Source organism: Oncorhynchus gorbuscha, linkage group LG02, assembly GCF_021184085.1.
Source record: "Oncorhynchus gorbuscha isolate QuinsamMale2020 ecotype Even-year linkage group LG02, OgorEven_v1.0, whole genome shotgun sequence".
NCBI lineage: Eukaryota > Metazoa > Chordata > Actinopteri > Salmoniformes > Salmonidae > Oncorhynchus > Oncorhynchus gorbuscha.
Window position 1 is genome coordinate 92,135,816 of NC_060174.1, and position 25,650 is coordinate 92,161,465.

At 42.1% G+C, this 25,650-nt stretch overlaps 1 protein-coding gene across 2 annotated transcripts in view; it reads right to left on the bottom strand.

Moving 5' to 3' along the window:
* Window positions 1-25,650, bottom strand: part of tmem132e (transmembrane protein 132E) — a 337,250-nt gene that overhangs the window by 19,301 nt on the left and 292,299 nt on the right. For both annotated transcript variants that reach the window (XM_046327284.1, XM_046327277.1), the window contains exons 4-5: window positions 16,856-17,048; window positions 5,436-5,579 (exon numbers count right to left, since the gene is read on the bottom strand). In XM_046327284.1, coding sequence (XP_046183240.1) covers window positions 5,436-5,579; window positions 16,856-17,048 — 337 coding nt within the window. The remainder of the gene's footprint in view (window positions 1-5,435; window positions 5,580-16,855; window positions 17,049-25,650) is intronic.

Below are 25,650 nucleotides of genomic sequence, written 5' to 3' on the forward strand. Positions count from 1 at the left end.
TTCAGCATGAAAATGCCCCTGTGCACAAAGTGAGCTCCATACAGAAATGGTTTGTCGAGATCGATGTGGAAGAACTTGACTGGCGTGCACAGAACCCTGACCCCATTGAACACCATTGGGATGAATTGGAATGCTGACAGCGAGCCAGGCCTAATCGCCAAACATCAGTACCAGACCTCACAAATGCTCTTGTGGCTGAATGGAAGCAAGTCCCTGCAGCAATGTTCCAACATCAAGTAGAAAGCCTACCCAGAATAGTGGAGGCTGTAATAGCCTGTAATAGACCAACTCCATATTAATGCCCATGATTTTGGAATAAGATGTTCGACGAGCAGGTGTCCACATACTTTTAGTCATGTAGTGTACCTGTCCCCATATTCTCTCTCTCTCTCACACACACACACACACACACACACACACACACACACACACACACACACACACACACACACACACACACACACACACACACACACACACACACACACACACACACACACACACACACACACACACACACACACACACACACACACACACACACACACACACACACACACACCATCATCCTCTACACCAAAACACAGTGCCCCCTCCACACCTGTGACCTACCACTCTCGGCCTCCCTATCTATATAATGCTAACACCAGCCTTCCTATCACTCTCACTCACCCTTGCTAACTGCGCTAGCATAAACGATCCCAGCTCCTGCAGGCAGCTAATAAACTTGGCTGGTTAATTGCGAGTCAAAAGCTGTTAACGACTACGGGTGTCAGTAGCCCAGCGGGGCCCGTGAAAGTGCTCTCATGCATGGAGCCGCGAGCTGTCGTCGCTACACAGCCCTCTAATGTGCTGTGGCATCTTCCATGGTGCCAACAGATTTCCTGGGTAGGGTCGGAGCAAAGAAAGACAGTGCGGGCACTACCCGCTAGGGTGGCATCCAGGCTCAGTTTAAACCAACAGACAGAGATCCAGGATCAAAAAGGATCACCACCCGCCTGCGGCACAGTATATCCATATCTTTACTCCTTGGCAGCTCTGATAACAAAACGAATTCCAATACTGTATTGTCGGGCTTTGTTTTTCCACGGGTCACTTCATGTTTATTTTGGTTTAACATATTGTGCATGTACGTTGAGTTGCATGCATGTGGAACACAGAAGGTTGGCAGGTTCATTTGACCTGATAGTACTTAGTCTACTGACTAATGCGCATGGATCTAATGAGAAACAATGAGCACCATTTAGTGATGGAGATCCCATGCTGGCTCACCTCTGCTTACAAGCTTAACTTCAACATGTGCCTCCAAACAGGATTTCGGCCTATCAATGCCACCTGTTTTCTTGCTGGAGGTGGAGCAGATGGAAAAATAAAACATAACTTGGGCTGTGTTCATTAGGGCATGCAACATCAAACATTTTAAAATGTTTTGCAACAGAAAGCGAAATCAAGCGTTAAGGTACAAGTTTGGGTTGACCCTCCCTGTTTCAGTTTATTTTACTTTTCGTTTGGTGCCTAATGAACACACCCCAGTTGGGTTAATGTTGCTCTGTAGTGGCCATTATGAAAACCTACTTTGATTGATGGAAGGTACAGTATGATAATCAATAAACTTCTCTTTAAAAATCCCCCTTAACTTATTAATCAACTGAAGGAATTATTTGCGAAACACAGCGTTTCATTGCTTAATCTCTCAAAACCAGTTTCTAGTAGGATACAATCATTAAAAAAACACATCTGGGCCTGTATGCTCTCATTGACTGGATTATATCCTCATTGTGAGGCCATCAACAATAATACGAACTTCTTCGAGACCTCTCATATACAATAGCACAACAGACAGCAAGGAGACAACACTGAAACACTAGACCACTCAGGTGTACTTATCTCACTGCCTCACAAAGCCTTTCTTATTTAAGCCTAGTCGTTGGCTGAAGGTGAATGTGTCACATTGGTGTGAGTGCAGAATGGAGGAAACAGAGGGCTTGGCAGGGCAAGGGTTGGATGACCACTGGCATGGAACAAGGCTTTCCGCCACTGCCTTATCTGTGTCCTCAGATGGCTACAGTGACTCACACACACACACACACACACACACACACACACACACACACACACACACACACACACACACACACACACACACACACACACACACACACACACACACACACACACACACACACACACACACACACACACACACACACACACACACACACACACACACACACACACACACACAGCCCTGGGAGAAAGGATCAGCTGGGGGAGTCATGTCTCCCGCTTGCTGACAAATCCCCACAGGGTCCTCAGCCCACACCTCCTTTCGCCCAGCCTCCCTCTCTGCTGCCTGCCTTCTCCCCATACTGCCTCCCATTCCTGTGCCTTCCTCCACACCCTGCACAACACAACACAAAATAGCAGAATGAACTCCGTCTGAGCAGAGCACAGATGTGGTCTTTAATAGCCAAATCATCCTACTTTGCTCACACATACATACACACACGCGCGCACACACACACACACACACACACACACACACACACACACACACACACACACACACACACACACACACACACACACACACACACACACACACACACACACACACACACACACACACACACACACACACACACACACACACACACACACACACTGTGTACAGTCAAATGGGATTGGGTTATCCGGCAGCGCTGACATATACTGTGGCCTATTTATTTCAAAGAGGGAGAAACAAACAAACAAATAAACGCCTCAGCAAAGAGAAATGAGAGCAGCATAACCTTTTCCAAAAGTTGGGAACAAAAACAGAACAATGGCAGGTTGGCGAATAGCCAAAGCAAAAAATAAAAAATAAATGCTTTGTTTAAAAAAAAACATACAAAAATTAAGCAGAAGCCCACGCATTTGGAATTCACAACCTACAGTGTGCACATGGTGAGGCCTGGTTTAAATGACAAGACATTCTCTATGTGCTTTACTTATAGACCGAGCGGAGCCTATAGTTTTGAGTGTTCCACAGATCCACCTAGGCTACGCGAATAGAATAATAGAATAATCTGATTTGAACAGATCTATATTACAGTGCTGTGTATGAATAATGTGGCACCACAAAATGCAATGGGGATAGCACAAAACCACACAACTGAACAACCACACAACCTTTGTGGATAATCTTTAGGAACCTTTCTTTTGTATTCGGCGGATTGTTTTATAGAACTGTCTCGGCTTGAAGGTCTCATCTTGCATTATCCTCTAAAGTTCAATGGCAAGGGCAGCGAAGCGAGGTCTATTCAATAACATTGAGCTAATGCAGCTCGCCTTGAAACCATTCTAAACCTTCTCACAAACAGATTAATGACAAAATGTCTCGCTTTTGATTTGCCCTCTGACAAATAGATCCTAGTCTTATCACACATATCAATGTCAGAATAAGATTAGGTGTGGTCTGTATGTTCTTGCTGTATTGTACAGTTGATGCTTTTCCCTCCACTTATTCTGAACACATGCATTTATTGTTGTGCACTCTGCTTGTGATAATCCCACGTGATCATCTAAATGAACAGAAACGCTTAAATCAATATAAAAAAAATGAGTATGATTTTTCTCACGTTCTGTAAGGTGTCGTGATGCTGTCATCAAACGTGCTCCGAGAAAATCACCAAATAATGTTGGATTACATTTCAGAGGTTGCAACCTCCTTTATCCAACTCTTTCTACAGATACATGGGATTTACCCCTGCTGATTATGGGGTATGAAGGCAAAATGTGGGTCCTTCTTCAATCCACAAATGGGAGTTGACGTTGTATTCTACCACAGTGGGCTCCCAACGGGCCAACGTTGTGTTTGTGTGTCATCCCAGGACACTAGCATCGTCTCCTCACCTCCAGTCATCCAGTGATGGAAAAAGTACCCACATGTCATACTTGAGTAAAAGTAAAGATACCTTAATAGAAAAATGACTCAAGTAAAAGTGAGTCACCCAGTAAAATAATATTTGTGTAAAAGTCAAAATCTATTTGTTTTTAAATATACTTAAGCATCAAAAGTTAATGTAATTACTTTAAATATACGTATCAAAAGTAAAAGTATAAATCATTTCAAATTCCCTATTAAGAAAATGAGATGGCACGACTCTTGTTTTTTTATTTATTTATGGATAGCCAGAGGCAACCTCCATCACTCAGACAAACAAAGCATTTGTGTATAGTGAGTCTGCCAGATCAGTGGCAGTAGGGATGACCAGGGATGTGCGCTTGATAAGTGTGTGAATTAGACCATTTTCCTGTCCTGCTAAGCATTCAAAATGTAACGAGTACTTTTGGGTGTCAGGGAAAATGCATGGAATAAAAAGTACATCATTTTCTTTAGGAATGTAGTGATGTAAAAGTAAAAGTTGTCAAAAAAAAAAAAATAGTAAAGTACAGATACCCCAAAATACTACTTAAGTAGTACTTTACAGCACTACAGTCGCCCTACTTGGCTAAGGCTGCGTCCCAAATAGTACCCTATTCCCTATTTAGTGCAGTAATTCCAACCAGGACCTCTGGTAAAAATGTGTGCAGTAAATAGGGAATAGCGTGACATTTGGGATGTAGCCTTAGTCAAAGAAAATGGATGGAAATGGATGCCTTGCACCAGATAATGCAGCTAAAGTAAACTCTCAGGTCTGGAGACAAGGTGGCAACCAGACTAGACCAGACTAGACCAGACTAGGCCAGACTAGACCAGATTTTACCAGACTAGACCAGACTAGGCCAGACTAGACCTGACTAGACCAGACTAGGCCAGACTAGACCTGACTAGACCAGACTAGGCCAGACTAGGCCAGACTAGACCAGACTAGGCCAGACTAGACCTGACTAGGCCAGACTAGACCAGACTAGGCCAGACTAGACCAGACTAGGCTAGACTAGACCAGACTAGGCCAGACTAGGCCAGACTAGACCAGACTAGACCAGACTAGGCCAGACTAGACCAGACTAGGCCAGACTAGACCAGACTAGGCCAGACTAGACCAGACTAGGCCAGACTAGGCCAGACTAGGCCAGACTAGGCCAGAGAAGATAAGTGTTTCAAAACTATATCCTTTATAGTTATAACTGTGCTTTGTAACCTTTTGGTGTACCAGTACGTGTATGAGCATCCATTGATTCGTCCGTTGGGGGACAGCCATATAATGAGGTTTTCATGTTTGCATTATGGTATATTAAAGTGTGCTGCAGGTCCATTAGGGTGTGTAGGAGTACGGTGGAATTCCATTCGGTATCAGATGCATTACCAAGATCGGAGAGATAGGGTTGCAAAATTCCGGTAATTTTCCCAAAATTCCCAAGTTTTCCAGAAATCCCAATAATGAAAACCTGGGGATTTGGGGAAAGTTACTGGAATTTTGCAACCTAAGTGGGAATCTGCTGTACCATACCTTGACAATGTCTTCGTTAGACGACTTGCACTCTACGAAGGACGAGACATCAGTGACGACTCCACTCATTTCAATAGAGACAACTTTCACGGGAATGGCCACGGTTCGGCCGGTCAGTATCGCAGTGTTAATGATTTCGGTGTCCTGTAGAGTAGAGGGGTAACAAACATGAAACAGTGTTAGATAGTGTTCATCGCTATTATATTTCACTGGGTACTTCCAATAAGTACCTTTCAAAAATAATGTCCAAAAGAGTTCCGCTGGAAGCCATTCTCAGTGATCGTTGGGTTTGATTTTCATCCATTTCATCACTCCAAGTACAGATGTAGGATCTTAACTTGAGCCAGTTTGCTTCAGCAGGAAATGTGAATTATTATGTGGATTATAATTGGCATTATAATACACATTTTTGTAGGGGTTGATACATTTTTCTTAAGGGTAAATCAAGTCTGAAATTTCAAAGTGGAAATGACATACTTCAGAAGCCTTTTTGAAATCTCAAATATACTACAAGTTGAACATTTCCTGTACTGTACAAAGGGAATGTGTTTTATGTTTTCTCCTCCGAGTTGCATTCTGCTCCAAATGACTCTAGAACAAAAAGGCAAGAAGTTCATGTTGACTATGTATGCTAAGTAATATGAGTTGTAAAGTGAAACATTCCTTCTTTATCAAGAGGATGCAAAAATTAAGGTGACAAAGGAAAGTATATTTGAATGCCTTTGTATCTGTCCTCACAATCTTGGTTACAGTTGGTGAATCTGTGCACTAAGGCGTCAAGCATCAGGTTACTGTTAGTGAATCTGTGCACTAAGGCGTCAAGCATCAGGTTACTGTTAGTGAATCTGTGCACTAAGGCGTCAAGCAACAGGTTACTGTTAGTGAATCTGTGCACTAAGGCGTCAAGCAACAGGTTACTGTTGGTGAATCTGTGCACCAAGGCCTCAAACAACAGGTTACTGTTAGTGAATCTGTGCACTAAGTCCTCAAACAACAGGTTACTGTTAGTGAATCTGTGCACTAAGGCGTCAAACAACAGGTTACTGTTAGTGAATCTGTGCACTAAGGCGTCAAACAACAGGTTACTGTTAGTGAATCTGTGCACTAAGGCCTCAAACAACAGGTTACTGTTAGTGAATCTGTGCACTAAGGCCTCAAACAACAGGTTACTGTTAGTGAATCTGTGCACTAAGGCCTCAAACAACAGGTTACTGTTAGTGAATCTGTGCACTAAGGCGTCAAACAACAGGTTACTGTTAGTGAATCTGTGCACTAAGGCCTCAAACAACAGGTTACTGTTAGTGAATCTGTGCACTAAGGCGTCAAACAACAGGTTACTGTTAGTGAATCTGTGCACTAAGGCCTCAAACAACAGGTTAATGTTAGTGAATCTGTGCACTAAGGCCTCAAACAACAGGTTACTGTTAGTGAATCTGTGCACTAAGGCGTCAAACAACAGGTTACTGTTAGTGAATCTGTGCACTAAGGCCTCAAACAACAGGTTACTGTTAGTGAATCTGTGCACTAAGTCCTCAAACAACAGGTTACTGTTAGTGAATCTGTGCACTAAGGCCTCAAACAACAGGTTACTGTTAGTGAATCTGTGCACTAAGGCCTCAAACAACAGGTTACTGTTAGTGAATCTGTGCACTAAGGCGTCAAACAACAGGTTACTGTTAGTGAATCTGTGCACTAAGGCGTCAAACAACAGGTTACTGTTAGTGAATCTGTGCACTAAGGCCTCAAACAACAGGTTACTGTTAGTGAATCTGTGCATTAAGGCGTCAAACAACAGGTTACTGTTAGTGAATCTGTGCACTAAGGCGTCAAACAACAGGTTACTGTTAGTGAATCTGTGCACTAAGGCGTCAAACAACAGGTTACTGTTAGTGAATCTGTGCACTAAGGCCTCAAACAACAGGTTACTGTTAGTGAATCTGTGCACTAAGGCGTCAAACAACAGGTTACTGTTAGTGAATCTGTGCACTAAGGCCTCAAACAACAGGTTACTGTTAGTGAATCTGTGCACTAAGTCCTCAAACAACAGGTTACTGTTGGTGAATCTGTGCACTAAGGCCTCAAACAACAGGTTACTGTTAGTGAATCTGTGCACTAAGGCCTCAAACAACAGGTTACTGTTAGTGAATCTGTGCACTAAGGTCTCAAACAACAGGTTACTGTTAGTGAATCTGTGCACTAAGGCGTCAAACAACAGGTTACTGTTGGTGAATCTGTGCACTAAGGCCTCAAACAACAGGTTACTGTTAGTGAATCTGTGCACTAAGGCCTCAAACAACAGGTTACTGTTAGTGAATCTGTGCACTAAGGCCTCAAACAACAGGTTACTGTTAGTGAATCTGTGCATTAAGGCGTCAAACAACAGGTTACTGTTAGTGAATCTGTGCACTAAGGCGTCAAACAACAGGTTACTGTTAGTGAATCTGTGCACTAAGGCGTCAAACAACAGGTTACTGTTAGTGAATCTGTGCACTAAGGCCTCAAACAACAGGTTACTGTTAGTGAATCTGTGCACTAAGGCGTCAAACAACAGGTTACTGTTAGTGAATCTGTGCACTAAGGCCTCAAACAACAGGTTACTGTTAGTGAATCTGTGCACTAAGTCCTCAAACAACAGGTTACTGTTGGTGAATCTGTGCACTAAGGCGTCAAACAACAGGTTACTGTTAGTGAATCTGTGCACTAAGGCGTCAAACAACAGGTTACTGTTAGTGAATCTGTGCACTAAGGCCTCAAACAACAGGTTACTGTTAGTGAATCTGTGCACTAAGGCCTCAAACAACAGGTTACTGTTAGTGAATCTGTGCACTAAGGCCTCAAACAACAGGTTACTGTTAGTGAATCTGTGCACTAAGGCGTCAAACAACAGGTTACTGTTAGTGAATCTGTGCACTAAGGCGTCAAACAACAGGTTACTGTTAGTGAATCTGTGCACTAAGGCCTCAAACAACAGGTTACTGTTAGTGAATCTGTGCACTAAGTCCTCAAACAACAGGTTACTGTTAGTGAATCTGTGCACTAAGGCCTCAAACAACAGGTTACTGAAGGCACCTCAAACAACAGGTTACTGTTAGTGAATCTGTGCACTAAGGCGTCAAACAACAGGTTACTGTTAGTGAATCTGTGCACTAAGGCGTCAAACAACAGGTTACTGTTAGTGAATCTGTGCACTAAGTCCTCAAACAACAGGTTACTGTTAGTGAATCTGTGCACTAAGGCCTCAAACAACAGGTTACTGTTAGTGAATCTGTGCAGTCAAACAACAGGTTACTGTTAGTGAATCTGTGCACTAAGGCGTCAAACAACAGGTTACTCAAACAACAGGTTAGTGAATCTGTGCACTAAGGCCTCAAACAACAGGTTACTTTGGTGAATCTGTGCACTAAGGCCTCAAACAACAGGTTACTGTTAGTGAATCTGTGCACTAAGGCCTCAAACAACAGGTTACTGTTAGTGAATCTGTGCACTAAGGCCTCAAACAACAGGTTACTGTTAGTGAATCTGTGCACTAAGTCCTCAAACAACAGGTTACTGTTAGTGAATCTGTGCACTAAGGCCTCAAACAACAGGTTACTGTTAGTGAATCTGTGCACTAAGGCCTCAAACAACAGGTTACTGTTAGTGAATCTGTGCACTAAGGCCTCAAACAACAGGTTACTGTTAGTGAATCTGTGCACTAAGTCCTCAAACAACAGGTTACTGTTAGTGAATCTGTGCACTAAGTCCTCAAACAACAGGTTACTGTTAGTGAATCTGTGCACTAAGGCCTCAAACAACAGGTTACTGTTAGTGAATCTGTGCACTAAGGCCTCAAACAACAGGTTACTGTTAGTGAATCTGTGCACTAAGGCCTCAAACAACAGGTTACTGTTAGTGAATCTGTGCACTAAGGCCTCAAACAACAGGTTACTGTTAGTGAATCTGTGCACTAAGGCCTCAAACAACAGGTTACTGTTGGTGAATCTGTGCACTAAGGCCTCAAACAACAGGTTACTGTTAGTGAATCTGTGCACTAAGGCCTCAAACAACAGGTTACTGTTAGTGAATCTGTGCACTAAGGCCTCAAACAACAGGTTACTGTTAGTGAATCTGTGCACTAAGGCCTCAAACAACAGGTTACTGTTAGTGAATCTGTGCACTAAGGCCTCAAACAACAGGTTACTGTTAGTGAATCTGTGCACTAAGGCCTCAAACAACAGGTTACTGTTAGTGAATCTGTGCACTAAGGCCTCAAACAACAGGTTACTGTTAGTGAATCTGTGCACTAAGGCCTCAAACAACAGGTTACTGTTAGTGAATCTGTGCACTAAGTCCTCAAACAACAGGTTACTGTTAGTGAATCTGTGCACTAAGGCGTCAAACAACAGGTTACTGTTAGTGAATCTGTGCACTAAGGCGTCAAACAACAGGTTACTTTTGGTGAATCTGTGCACTAAGGCCTCAAACAACAGGTTACTTTTGGTGAATCTGTGCACTAAGGTTACTTTTGGTGAATCTGTGCACTAAGGCCTCAAACAACAGGTTACTGTTAGTGAATCTGTGCACTAAGGCGTCAAACAACAGGTTACTGTTAGTGAATCTGTGCACTAAGGCCTCAAACAACAGGTTACTTTTGGTGAATCTGTGCACTAAGGCCTCAAACAACAGGTTACTTTTGGTGAATCTGTGCACTAAGGCGTCAAACAACAGGTTACTGTTAGTGAATCTGTGCACTAAGGCCTCAAACAACAGGTTACTGTTAGTGAATCTGTGCACTAAGTCCTCAAACAACAGGTTACTGTTAGTGAATCTGTGCACTAAGGCCTCAAACAACAGGTTACTGTTAGTGAATCTGTGCACTAAGTCCTCAAACAACAGGTTACTGTTAGTGAATCTGTGCACTAAGGCCTCAAACAACAGGTTACTGTTAGTGAATCTGTGCACTAAGTCCTCAAACAACAGGTTACTGTTAGTGAATCTGTGCACTAAGTCCTCAAACAACAGGTTACTGTTAGTGAATCTGTGCACTAAGGCCTCAAACAACAGGTTACTGTTAGTGAATCTGTGCACTAAGTCCTCAAACAACAGGTTACTGTTAGTGAATCTGTGCACTAAGGCCTCAAACAACAGGTTACTGTTAGTGAATCTGTGCACTAAGGCCTCAAACAACAGGTTACTGTTAGTGAATCTGTGCACTAAGGCCTCAAACAACAGGTTACTGTTAGTGAATCTGTGCACTAAGGTCTCAAACAACAGGTTACTGTTAGTGAATCTGTGCACTAAGGCGTCAAACAACAGGTTACTGTTGGTGAATCTGTGCACTAAGGCCTCAAACAACAGGTTACTGTTAGTGAATCTGTGCACTAAGGCCTCAAACAACAGGTTACTGTTAGTGAATCTGTGCACTAAGGCGTCAAACAACAGGTTACTGTTAGTGAATCTGTGCACTAAGGCCTCAAACAACAGGTTACTGTTAGTGAATCTGTGCACTAAGGCCTCAAACAACAGGTTACTGTTAGTGAATCTGTGCACTAAGGCCTCAAACAACAGGTTACTGTTAGTGAATCTGTGCACTAAGGCGTCAAACAACAGGTTACTGTTAGTGAATCTGTGCACTAAGGCCTCAAACAACAGGTTACTGTTAGTGAATCTGTGCACTAAGGCCTCAAACAACAGGTTACTGTTAGTGAATCTGTGCACTAAGGCGTCAAACAACAGGTTACTTTTGGTGAATCTGTGCACTAAGGCGTCAAACAACAGGTTACTGTTAGTGAATCTGTGCACTAAGGCCTCAAACAACAGGTTACTGTTAGTGAATCTGTGCACTAAGTCCTCAAACAACAGGTTACTGTTAGTGAATCTGTGCACTAAGGCCTCAAACAACAGGTTACTGTTAGTGAATCTGTGCACTAAGGCCTCAAACAACAGGTTACTGTTAGTGAATCTGTGCACTAAGGCGTCAAACAACAGGTTACTGTTAGTGAATCTGTGCACTAAGGCGTCAAACAACAGGTTACTGTTAGTGAATCTGTGCACTAAGGCGTCAAACAACAGGTTACTCAAACAACAGGTTACTGTTAGTGAATCTGTGCACTAAGGCCTCAAACAACAGGTTACTGTTAGTGAATCTGTGCACTAAGGCGTCAAACAACAGGTTACTGTTAGTGAATCTGTGCACTAAGGCGTCAAACAACAGGTTACTGTTAGTGAATCTGTGCACTAAGGCCTCAAACAACAGGTTACTTTTGGTGAATCTGTGCACTAAGGCCTCAAACAACAGGTTACTTTTGGTGAATCTGTGCACTAAGGCCTCAAACAACAGGTTACTGTTAGTGAATCTGTGCACTAAGGCCTCAAACAACAGGTTACTGTTAGTGAATCTGTGCACTAAGTCCTCAAACAACAGGTTACTGTTAGTGAATCTGTGCACTAAGTCCTCAAACAACAGGTTACTGTTAGTGAATCTGTGCACTAAGTCCTCAAACAACAGGTTACTGTTAGTGAATCTGTGCACTAAGGCGTCAAACAACAGGTTACTTTTGGTGAATCTGTGCACTAAGGCCTCAAACAACAGGTTACTTTTGGTGAATCTGTGCACTAAGGCCTCAAACAACAGGTTACTGTTAGTGAATCTGTGCACTAAGGCCTCAAACAACAGGTTACTTTTGGTGAATCTGTGCACTAAGGCCTCAAACAACAGGTTACTTTTGGTGAATCTGTGCACTAAGGCGTCAAACAACAGGTTACTGTTAGTGAATCTGTGCACTAAGGCCTCAAACAACAGGTTACTGTTAGTGAATCTGTGCACTAAGTCCTCAAACAACAGGTTACTGTTAGTGAATCTGTGCACTAAGTCCTCAAACAACAGGTTACTGTTAGTGAATCTGTGCACTAAGTCCTCAAACAACAGGTTACTGTTAGTGAATCTGTGCACTAAGGCCTCAAACAACAGGTTACTGTTAGTGAATCTGTGCACTAAGTCCTCAAACAACAGGTTACTGTTAGTGAATCTGTGCACTAAGTCCTCAAACAACAGGTTACTGTTAGTGAATCTGTGCACTAAGGCCTCAAACAACAGGTTACTGTTAGTGAATCTGTGCACTAAGGCGTCAAACAACAGGTTACTTTTGGTGAATCTGTGCACTAAGGCCTCAAACAACAGGTTACTTTTGGTGAATCTGTGCACTAAGGCCTCAAACAACAGGTTACTGTTAGTGAATCTGTGCACTAAGGCCTCAAACAACAGGTTACTTTTGGTGAATCTGTGCACTAAGGCCTCAAACAACAGGTTACTTTTGGTGAATCTGTGCACTAAGGCGTCAAACAACAGGTTACTGTTAGTGAATCTGTGCACTAAGGCCTCAAACAACAGGTTACTGTTAGTGAATCTGTGCACTAAGTCCTCAAACAACAGGTTACTGTTAGTGAATCTGTGCACTAAGTCCTCAAACAACAGGTTACTGTTAGTGAATCTGTGCACTAAGTCCTCAAACAACAGGTTACTGTTAGTGAATCTGTGCACTAAGGCCTCAAACAACAGGTTACTGTTAGTGAATCTGTGCACTAAGTCCTCAAACAACAGGTTACTGTTAGTGAATCTGTTTACTAAGGCCTCAAACAACAGGTTACTGTTAGTGAATCTGTGCACTAAGGCCTCAAACAACAACTATGAAGTCTAGTGTTGCTAATAAATGCTGGGGAACAAAAACTGACTTGAGAACTGATTATAAACAGGGCCAAGTCCGTCAGCAGATCTACACTTTTATCATGACTCCAGTGATATAGAAACAGCCAATTAAAATGCACACTGGTCCTTGAAATGGGCGACTGTTAATAAACTCATTATTTTGACGGAATGAATGTGAGCTATGCGGGGGTAAGGAGTTTGACTTTAATTTGTGTCCCTCGTGGCCCCCTAGAGAAAACCCAAAGCATGTAAATGTTCCTTTGACTTCAATCAAAACACCACCATGCTCAAGTCTTGGAGGGAAAACAGTAATACTTAATGTGGTGTAATCAAAAAGAATGCAGCATATAAAAGAGGATTCATGTTGCTTCTGGAGGTATGTGTGTTGATGAGCTCCTTTAATTTGTAGTGCCCTAGAGCTGGCAATCAAATAGGAGAGTTTACCCGGCATGATACAAGCATATGTTCACTGACAATGAGTGCAAATTGTATGTTGTGTGTGCTCTTCGAAAACCAATACATACTGAATGACTTAATGCTGTCCATAGCAGGTAATCTCACAATGTAACTTCCAAACTATTTGAAACTAGAACAATTTAAAGTCTAGAAGAATTCACAATGGTCAGGTCCTGCCCAAATCTAATTAGCTGGTGCACTATTTGAATATTGATGCCATTTTACCTGTTGATACATTTGTTCATAATACAATATGCTTATTAAGTCATTTCCAATGAGGAAAATGTGTTAACCTAGCCTCTGAGTTTCTTGCTAAAGAATAGCCACTGCAGACCAATGACAGCCAACTAAGCACACACTGGTTAAATCAACGTTGATTCCACATCCTTTCAATGAAATGACGTTGAACCAACATGGAATAGACGTTGAATTGACATCTGTGCCCAGTGGGAGGTCCTCTGATATTGACAAATTATGGGAAGGAGAAAATAGTTCAACTCTTTTTCTTCTCAACAAACCAAAACTGCCACCTTATAGTAAAAAAACATCTTGTCCTCCCTAATGTTTCTCATTTTCACGTGCCAATGGTATTGTCACGCCCTGGCCAAAGAGAGCCTTTTATTCTCTATTTTGGTGTGACTAGGGTGGGAATTTTAGTTTCTTTATTTCTATGTTTTCTATTTCTTTGTGTTTGGCCATGTGTGGTTCTCAAGGCACATAGCAATTAGCACGTTTTTTTTGTTTTTGTAGTGTTCGTTGTTTTGTTCAGTGTCTCTTGTACGCTCCCCACGCTGCGCTTTGTTCCTCTACCTTTAACAGCCGTGACGGGTATTCTGTTGCCCAGCTAATATGCTACATTTAAATGGGGGGGGGCCTGAGAATTTATGGTGGCGGTAAGCGGAAGCCACACTGTCCGTAGTAATGAGTGAGAGCTTATTGTGAACACAGTAGGGGGAGAGCTATCAATAACACGCAGCAAAGGATTTCAAAGTAATATTTTATAGCCTACGAAACACCAAGGTGTTTAAACTCCATACAGTAAGAAAAGGATAAGTTAGTGTAGACACAAGACACGACTACTCCAGGCCCAATAAACGGGACTGAGACAACTATCCGTCTAATACACTGCGGAAATTAAAACATGTATTATACTGCTTCTGAAACAATGACTAGTATTGTCTATTAATGACTACTAGTTTAGCTTCATCCATGTGAACAGTGTTTTAGATTTAAACTGGAGAAATGAAAGAAGCAGGGTCAACTTTAATCCAAGTAACCAAATGACAAGTAGTGAGAGAATGAATGAAGCTTGACAGCCCCACAGTTGTTGAGTTGTGATGGAGGCTTTAAGACCGAGCCGATTAGCCAGCGAATCATATCAAAGCCAAACCTCTGTTGGCTCCCACTTCCTACTCCTCATGGAAATGATTGAAACGCCACGTCAGACGTGCAAAACCTGTGGCGTGTGTAGATGTGTGTGCGCGTGACCTCGGCAAAGAAGCATGAAGCAGTGGTGGAGCCAGCAACACAGTATCCCGCTATTCCCCTCATCACCCTCTCCACCTCTCCCATCCCTCGTTAATAAGAAGCTCGAGAGGGCTCTCTGACACGGGGAGGTAATTGCGCCAAGACTGTGGGGGCCAGGGGGACCTAGTTGGGGCCCTGACAGGACTAATGTGATGGAGTCTGATTTAACCACATCCTCCTGGAAGATGCTACTACTCTGCACTGTAAACTCACCCACCTCCTTCGTTCCTCCTCCCTCCCTACTATCTAACCCCTCCCTCCCTCGCCTCCTCCTCCCCAGTTGTAGTGGCTCAGCTCTGGCTGGCAGTGAATCTGCTTAGCAAAGCTTTCACGTCTTGGGATTAGTTTTTTTTCTCCTTTTTTTTCTTCATCCCTCTATCTCTCCCTCAAGCCTCCCTCCCTCTCCCCCTCGTTTGTTCATGCTAGGGCTAAATCAGAGAGGGGATTCATTTTGTGCACATGGCTTGCCATGTTCTTGTCCCTTGTCTGTTTCATTTTTTTTGTTACTCAAGATAAAATGCATCTTGTGTGTTTTTTCCCCAGATTGCCTCATCCTGCTGTCTCCCAAATCAGTGGCTGCAGAAAAAATACTGATCTGAGCCTTCTGGTTTCTATCAAGCTCTCAGAGGATGTGTGCAATGGTAGACACAAAGAACTAAGTGCATTGTGTCTACCGCCTTGCTGCTACTGTTACTGTTACAATAATTAGACAGAGAGATCTGAGAATGTGTGGCATTAGATTCTGCCTTGGTCAAATGGCACCCTATTCCCTATATAGTGCATTACTTTTGACCAGAGTGCTATGGGACCAGGTCAAAAGTAGTACACTATGAAGGGAATAAGGTTACATTTGGGGCGCAGCCTCTCTACACTACAGTACATGAAGCAGAAACAGTGAAACAAAGCAGCTGATAATGAATGAAATGGCGCAGGTTGCCTCGGCTATTGCTATTTTTTGCTATTCCCCACGCGTTGGCATTTCTATGACCCCGGCTCCTTTCAGCTGAACTCCTATCCTCATCGCTGCCTGACCCCTCTAACAAAGCCCTCGAAGCATACCGCCAAGTCCGGTGAACACACAGAGGTCATGTTCCTCTTCGCTAATTAACCTCTGTTGTTGAGTGTGTTAAAAAAGTGTCTTCAGTACCTGGGTGCTTGCTTCTTTGCAATTTGTGGCATTTTAGACCTATATAAATATATGTAGGGCTGAGAGAACTGTTGTTATACATTTTACCCAACCAGTTGAATTGTAATATCCAAATAATGAAGTCTCTCCCCCCTAAAACTTCTAGATACTTTCCACAGGCTCCCTTCACCAAGTAAGGGGAGGTGAAACCACATAGGAGGCGACTTGACCCTTCAGGACTGGCCCTCTTCCTTCCTATTACTTAATTAATGCCCCTTGCTTCCACAATTGTTTTTTACTGCCTACTACAGTAATTGCCCCTTTTCATGAGATAGAAGTGGAGATGCCAGACAGACTTTTAGCATGATGTACCATTACTTGGTGGCCTTTGTAGCCTTCTCTTAGCAGGTGAAATCATCATCGATCTAGTGAGAGAGAACCTCATGTTGATAAGCATGGTTACAAATGACAATGGGGATTGAATGTCCTTTGATGAAACTGGAGGCTAACCTATTGTCTTACATGAGAGATTTGAATTGAATAGTTGTGGAAAATGTTTCAATGGACCGATTCAACTGATATGAACATTATTATAGCATACCATCTGTGATGTCACAGGTTACTCACCATGGAGAGTGGGATGATAGCCTGAATGTCCTTCTGCACCACGGTCAACTCAGTCACCACCTTCTCCGAGTCCGGAGGTGGGTTCTGGCCACGGTAGTCGATGTTCCAGTTGATCCTTCTGGTGACCGATTGGCTGGTGAAGTTCTCCATCTCAAAGTCCAGTTGCATCACCTCGATATTGGCCAGTTCATCCCTGTGGGGAATGTAATAATTGAGCAATTAAAGCATCAATAACAGCAATATGTTACCAAAAACATAGTAGGATCCAGCACCAAATCAGCATTTTATTCATTTACAAGGGGCTTAATGGGGGTCAGGCTGCATTTGATCATTAAATATGCTAATGAGTAGACGATCGGAACAAGCAGCTGTTCTGTCATGTATTAGGTATTATTGGAACAGTCAGCAATCAGGCTGCTGCTTGTGCGCATCTGTTGTTTTGGAATAACCAATGAGGTCCAGAAATATGCCATTCCTATCTGCTTTTAGGAGCTACCTGAGATCCCCACACACATGCTTGAGCATGTATTTTTAGGGTGTTTATCAAGAGAGATTAACATGAACAGACGATAGGGAGGCAGGTAGCCTAGCGATTAGAGTGTTGGTTCGCATACCTGAGCCGACAAGGTGAAAAATCTTTCCATCTACCCTTGAGCATGGCACATGATGCTAGTTTGCTCCAGAGGTACCGTACTACTATGGCTGACCCTGTAAAACAATACATTTCACTATACCTACTCAGTGTGTGACAAAACATCATCTTATTTTTATATGAAAATTGCAGTGCACCAACATCGTTCTAAAAATGTATGAATGAAGGAAGCATGTGAAGCCTTCACAACGTCAGCCTCAGGTGATTCATCACCTAAATGAATGTGACTGAACTCTGGAAAAAGTGAGTGTGACTGAACTCCAAAAGTGAGTTGAACTTCTTACAAGGTGACCAAAGAGTCTTTGATAAACTAAGCTTTATAAAGACTTCACGGTCGAAACGTGACAGCTTTTTTTTTTAAATAAAAGAGCACCATGACATAGATTCCTAACCATTTGAGAAAAAAATGAATTCCCCCCCTCCCTCGTGTCCTAGATTTTTGAAGTGTTGTCATACGTGTCGTTACAATTTCTGATGCTTGCACCACACGATCTGTCATGTCAATGGTCCACACAACTTCAATCACACCCCTATTGTAATGTCATTGGCTAGTTGCTTCTCATTCTGACGGGTCCAGTGTAGTGAAACAGCTTATTTTTTTCCTTCAAACGCTCCTCATGTGGGTAGTTAGAAATATTATGGTTGTGGTCCTTTCTTGTGTGTTGTCTTTTCACTTTTTTGCATCTATTTACCTATCCAGCTAGCCAAGCAACTCATTCCCACATCAATCTTTGGTAGAAGCAGTGTACTATATTTATGATCAATATGTCTATTTCCCACACGGACAAGCAGCCTACAGTAGATTTTCAATGTGATCATTTAGTACAAAACATCTGTGTTTCCCAAACTAGGTTCTTGGGACCCTTCCGGGATGCACATTTAGCTGACTCACAGCTGAGTCAAATAACCAACTCATCATCAAGCACAGATTATTTGGGAAACCCTGCAATGCATCATCTGTACAAGATGTTACAACTGTCTCAATGGATTTCAATGATCAGTCAATGAAACGGCAAAACCAGTTCGTTACATTTCTATGGACATGGTAAGCTTTTCATTACATTTCCATGATCATTACCATAGCCCATACACACGATGTGCATACGTACCAGCCAGTTATGACTAGCACACATGCAGTAAAGTGGTCAAACATACGATGTGAACAACCCCTCCTACAATTTCAAACATCCATTACTTTAACCGCATGAACAGTAGCCATGTGTACTCGCACATGTTAGTTTTACCTAGGCAAAGATGAACTTTCACCCCGTTTCATTCCATGCATTGTATATGTACTAAAACATTCAACCCCTTCTACTTATAGAGGACTTATCTTCTTCTAAGATGGTGTAAAATTATTGAATCAATTGTGGAATGAAGTACCAGCAGACCAACATACTATATGTTTTATATACCACCATTACTATTGCTCCAAGCTGCGAAACCATCACATCTGAAAGACACATTCCGCATTGCACTTCGAAAGGGTTTCAGCAGTGTAGGCCTACAGTAGGTTCCAGGGTTTACAAGACCATTACAGACACACTTGACCTGGATCTGAAATGAACCATGCTGCTATCTCCCCTAGGCAGAGAGAAAAGAAGTCTGCCATTCAAAGGGAAAATGCCAATGTCGTAATGAAGACTGGGAGCCGAGTCCCTATCTCCAGTATACTGCACTCACAAAGGGCCTTACTGGAAACAGCATGATGAGAGATGACAGCCTAAATGACTTCTGACTGTTTGTCTCAACATCACTCATGGAATATTCCTACTGATTTATCTATGACACTCCTTACAAAGCAGGTAGCTTGGCCAGACCCTCGACAACTAGCACTCAGAAAACCAGACACCCAAATTGCTCATGTGCTGAATAAGAGTTACACAGGGATGGAAATGGAGTCAATGCGCTATTAGGATATGTTGTGTGGGTGACATGTCCTTTTCAAATGGAAGGCCTTGTGGGGTTAACAACGCCCTTTCTGTGCACCCTGGTTATCTTTACTAGCCCATGCTTACACGTTTACATAAGTAGGACTTCCATGCTCAGATCAGGCCCCTGCTGAGCTGATTAGCAGGATAGTTTCATTGTGTCATTGGGTCAACTCCCACAGAGGCGTAGATAGTTATTTAAAACAACACCACAGCAGGGTCCTATAGAACGTCAAGGGGAGGGATGCATTATTGAACAATATCTACCTGATCCCTCTTATTGATCAATGATGGGGTTGTGCTGGTGCTGTGTTTCCCAACTCCGGTCCTCGAGTACACCCAACAGCACATTTTTTGTTGTAGTGGGGCAGAACTTTGTAGTGCCACACCCTAGCGGTCAAGGCAGTTAACCCACTGTTCCTAGGCTGTCATAGAAAATAAGAATTGGTTCTTAACTGATTTGCCTAGTTAAATAAAGGTAAAATAAAAAATTATAAAATATGGATCCCCATTAGCTGTTGCCAAGGCAGATTTCACAACAGTGTGTGACCGCAGTGGGACCACAATGGAGAAGGTGAAAAGCTTCAAGTTCCTCGACGTACACATCACTGACAATCTGAAATGGTCCACCCCACACAGATAGTGTGGTGAAGAAAACGCAACAGCACCTCTTCAACCTCAGGAGGCTGAAGAAATTCGGCTTGGCCCCTAAGACCCTCAAAAACGTTTACAGATGCACAATTAAGAGCATCCTGTTGGGCTGTAATCACTGCCTGTTACGGTAACTGCACCACCCACAACCACAGAGCTATCCAGAGGGTGCTGCATTCTGTCCAACGCATCACCCTGTGCACACTGCTTGCCCTCCAGGACACCTACAGCACCCGATGTCACAGAAAGGCCGCCAAAAGGATCATCAGGGACATCAACTACCCGAGCCACAGCCTGTTCACCCCGCTATCATCCAGAAGGCAAAGTCAGTACAGGTGCATCAAAGCTGGGCCCGAGATACTGAAAAACAGCTCCTATCTCAAGGCCTTGAGACTGTTAAATAGCCATTACTAGCCGGCTACCACATGGTTACTCAACCCTGCAACGTAGAGGCTGCTGCCCTATGTACAGTTGAAGTCAGAGGTTTACATTCACCTTTGCCAAATACATTTAAACTCAGTTTTTCACAATTCCTGACATTTAATCCTAGTAAAAATTCTCTGTCAGTCAGGATCACCACGTTTATTTTAAGAATGTGAAATGTCAGAATAATAGTAGAGAATGATTTATTTAAGCTTTTACTTCTTTCATCACATTCCCAGTGGGTCATAAGTTTACAGACACTCAATTAGTATTTGGTAGCATTGTCTTTAAATTGCTTAACTTGGGTCAAATGTTGTGGGTAGCCTTCTACAAGCTTCCCACAATAAATTGGGTGAATTTTGGTCCATTACTCCTGACAGAGTTGGTGTAACTGAGTCAGGTTTGTAAGGCCTCCTTGCTAGCACACACTTTTTCAGTTCTGCCCACAAATGTTCTATAGGATTGAGGTCAGGGCTTTGTGATGGCGAGTCCAATACTTTGACTTTGTTGTCCTTTTGCCACAACTTTGGAAGTATGCTTGGGGTCATTGTTCATTTGGAAGACCCATTTGTGACCAAGCTTTAACCTCCTGACTGATGTCTTGAGATGTTGCTTCAATATATCCACATAATTTTCCTACCTGATGATGCCATCTATTTTGTGAAGTGCACCAGTCCCTTCTGCTGCAAAGCACCTCCACAACATGATGCTGCCACCCCCGTGCTTCACGGGTGGGATGGTGTTCTTCGGCTTGCAAGCCTTCCCTTTTTCCTCCAAACATAACGATGGTTGTTATGGCCAAACAATTATATTTTTGTTTCATCAGATCAGAGGACATTTCTCCAAAAAATACAATATTTTTCCCCATGTGCAGTTGCAAACCGTAGTCTGGCTTTTTTATGGCGGTTTTGGAAGAGTGGCTTCTTCCTTGCTGAGCAGCCTTTCAGGTTATGTGGATATAGGTCTCGTTTTACTGTGGATATAGATACTTTTGTACCTGTTTCCTCCAGCATTTTCACAAGGTCCTTTGTTGTCATTCTGGGATTGATTTGCACTTTTCGCACCAAAGTATGTTCATCTCTAGGAGACAGAACGTGTCTCCTTCCTGAGCGGTATGACGGCTGCGTGGTCCCATGGTGTTTATACTTGCGTACTATTGTTTGTACAGATGAACATGGTACCTTCAGGTGTTTGGAAATTGCTTCCAAGGATGAACCAGACTTGTGGAGGTCTACAATTTTTTTTCTGAGGTTTTGGCTGATATCTTTTGATATTCCCATGATATCAAAAAAAGAGGCACTGAGCTTGAAGGTAGGCCTTGAAATACATCCAAAGGTACACCTCCAATTGACTCAAATTATGTCAATGAGCCTATCAAAAGTTTTTATAGGCATGACATAATTTTCTGGAATTTTCCAAGCTGTTTAAAGGCACAGTCAATTTAGTGACCCACTCGAATTCTGATACAGTGAATTATAAGTGAAATAATCTGTCTGTAAACAATTGTTGGAAAAATTCCTTGTGTCATGCACAAAGTAGATGTCCTAACCGACTTGCCAAAACTAGTTTGTTAACAAGAAATTTGTGGAGTGGTTTAAAACGAGTTTTAATGACTCCAACCTAAGTATATGTAAACGTCCGACTTCAACTGTCCATAGACATGGAATCACTGGTCACTTTAATAATGTTTACATACTGTTTTATTCATTTTATATGTATATAGTGTATTCTACTGTATTTTAGTCAATGCCACTCTGACATTGCTCGTCCTAAAATGTATATACTATTTATATACTTCTTAATTCCATTATTTTACTTTTAGATTTGTTTGTATTGTTATGCATTGTTAGATACTACTGCACTGTTGGAGCTAGGAACACAAGCATTTCGCTACATCCACAATAACATCTGCTAAATATGTGTACGTGACCAATAGAATTTGATTTGATTTACAAAAAATGTTCCACCTCTTCCACACTCACTTTTAGGAATTTTAAATTACAATGCTTGCTTTCTTAATTTGGTCAGTTATGCATGGAGTGTAGGTTCAGAATGTTGTTGTTGGCATATCATGCCTAAGTTTGCTAATCTTGCCAATAAAAAAACATTAAAGTAGTTTTATGATGAATGAGCCATCTGATTCAATGAATGATGGAGCAGAGTTAGCCTTTTTGCACAAATTTTCAGTATATGAATGTTACCTACAACAATGTCATAGAACGGTAGGAGGCAGCCTTGTAATGTCCTGTACTCGTGCTCCAGAAGAGCACAGGGTTTTTGTTCCAGGAATCAAGATGTTTCTCACCATAGAGCTGCCGATGATGACAGCTGGTTTAGAAGACCCCACGAGAGACCGATGGGAGGCCCGATGGTCCCCACCTATCTTTCAACAATTACACTTCACCCCATGAACCAGGAATATTCAGCTACCAAACCTGGGTTTAAATTCTTAAAATATAGCCTACAGTTCCAAAGCTTTCCATTTCTTCCAGTAAGAGTTTGCACAGATATACAATATACCTATATATTAGCCTTAGAAGAAGAGAATGAGATGTGCCATGGAAAATACATTTTTGCCGTAAAGCTTTCTAGACGGAGAGAATGCCTCTCCACAATTGTTCCTTTGAATCAATAGTTACAATTATAAGTTAAGAGCAACATCCTTGGGAGAATGCCAACTCAACCCAGTTAATTGCTTTATCAGTTGTTTACATTTTTTTTGCCAGCAATCAATTTCAATCAAATCTGATTTTCCCGTTGTCTCCACAGGGACATGGGAGGACACTGCATTTACAAAATGAATATTGCCGTGATTAGGAAGCCATTGGAAAAAATTGATGTCAAGTACAATGCATAGTGAGAGGTGAGAGAGGATCAAGACAACAATAAAGTGCTAAGCAGTGCTAAAGCTGGATGTAAATGTGCCTGCGCTTAGAGTAAATTCTGGCGTGGGGGATTCTGGCATCTTCTTGGTAAGCAACGCTGGTGCTAAAAGGTGAATTATAGTCTCCCACAACCAGGTTTTCCTCTACGATTTTGCCTGTGCTTAGTTCCATTCCGTTTCTCTTTTATCCTGAAAAACTCACCAGCTTTTAACGATTTTAAGCATACCAATAACATGATACAGCCATCACTATGCTTGAAAATATTGAGAGTGGTACTCAGTAATGTGTTGTATTGGATTTGCCCCAGGACAGAAAGTGAATTGCTTTGCCACATGTTTTGCATTATTAATTCAGTGCCTTGTTGTAAACAGGATGCGTGTTTTGGAATATTTGTATTCTGTACAGGCTTCTTTCTTTTCACCCTGTCAATTAGGTTAGTATTGTGGAGTAACTACAATGTTGTTGATCCCTTCTCAGTTTTCTCCCATCACAGTCATTAAACTAACGGTTTTAAAGTCACCATTAGTCTCATGGTGAAATCCCTGAGCGGTTTCCTTCCTCTCCGGCAACAGAAGTACGGACGCCTGTAGCCTGTAGTGACCAAGTGTATTGATATACCACCCAAAATGTAATTACTACATTTTCTATGCTTTTTATTTTGTTAACCATCCTACCAACAGGTGCCCTTCTTTTTGAGAGGCATAGTAAAACAACTAGTCTTTGTTGTTGAAATTCACTGCTGTGTGGGGTGCAGAGATGAGGTAACATTCAAAAATCATGTTAAACACTATTCCACTATTCCAACATTATTCCACACAACTTATTATGTGACTTGTTAAGAATATTTGTACTCCTGAACTTATTTAGGCTTGCCACAACAAAGGGGTTGAATACTTATTGACCAAAGACATTTCAGCTTTTAATTTTTCTATTAATTTGTACACATATTGAGAAACATAATTCCACTTTTACATGATGGGATATTGTGCATGGGCCAGTGACAAATGTAATCTATTTCAAATTCAGGCTGTAACACAACAACAAAAAGGAAAAAGTCAAAGGGTGTGAATACTTTCTGAAGGCACTTTGAAGTTGGTAAAACAGTATGTAAACATTAAAGTGACCAGTGTTCAATGACTATGTACATAGGGCAGCAGTCTTTAAGGTGCAGGGTAGAGTACCAGGTGGTAGAAGGCTAGGTAACAGTGATTAAGGTTCAGGGCAGGGTACTGGGGGCAGGGTACTGGGCGGAGGCCGGATATTGGTGACTATTTAACAGTCTGATGGCCTGGAGATAGAAGTAGTTTTTCAGTTTCTCGGTCCCAGCTTTGATGCACCTGCACTGTCTCCGTCTTATAGATGGTAGTGGGGTGAACAGGCTGTGGCTTGGGTAGCTGAGGTCCTTGATCATTTTCTTGGCCTTCCTGTGACACCAGGTGCTGTAGATGTCCTGTAGATGTCCTAGTGATGTGCTAAAAAAGGGGAGGCCAAAATTCTGATGAACATTTTTCTTGTTTGCTTAAGGACTCTATACAGCTCGTTGAGTGGGATCTTAGTGCCAGCGTCGGTTTGTGGTGGGAAATATTGCCAGCTATGAAAAAATATAGATGAAAACTCTTGGTAAATAGTGTTGTCAAATGAAATTAAATTTGATTGGTCACATGCGCCAAATATAACAGATGTAGATTTTACAGTGACAAGTTTACTTACAGTGCCTTCAGGAAATATTCACACTCCTTGACTTTTTCCACATTTTGTTGTGTTACAGCCTGAATATCAAATGGATTAAATTGAGATTTTGGGTCACTGGCCTACACGCAATACCCCATAATGTTAAAGTGGAATGATCTTTTTAGACATTTTTACAAATTAATAAAAAATGAAAACCTGAAATGTCTTGAGTCAATAAGTATTCAACCCCTTTGATATGGCAAGCTTAAATACGTTTAGGCGTAAAAATGTGCTTAACAAGTAGCATAATAAGTTGCATTGACTCACTCTGTATGTAATAATAGTGTTTAACATGATTTTTGAATGACTACCTCTTCTCTGTACCTCACACATACAATTATCTGTAAGTCGAACAGTGAATTTCAAACACAGGGAGGTTTTACAATGCCTCGCAAAGAAGGGCACCAATTGGTAGATCGATAAAACATTTAAAAAGCACACACTGAATATCCATTTGAGGATGTGAAGTTATTGATGAGACTTTGAGTGGCCAATACACCCAGTCACTAACTCAGTTGCCGG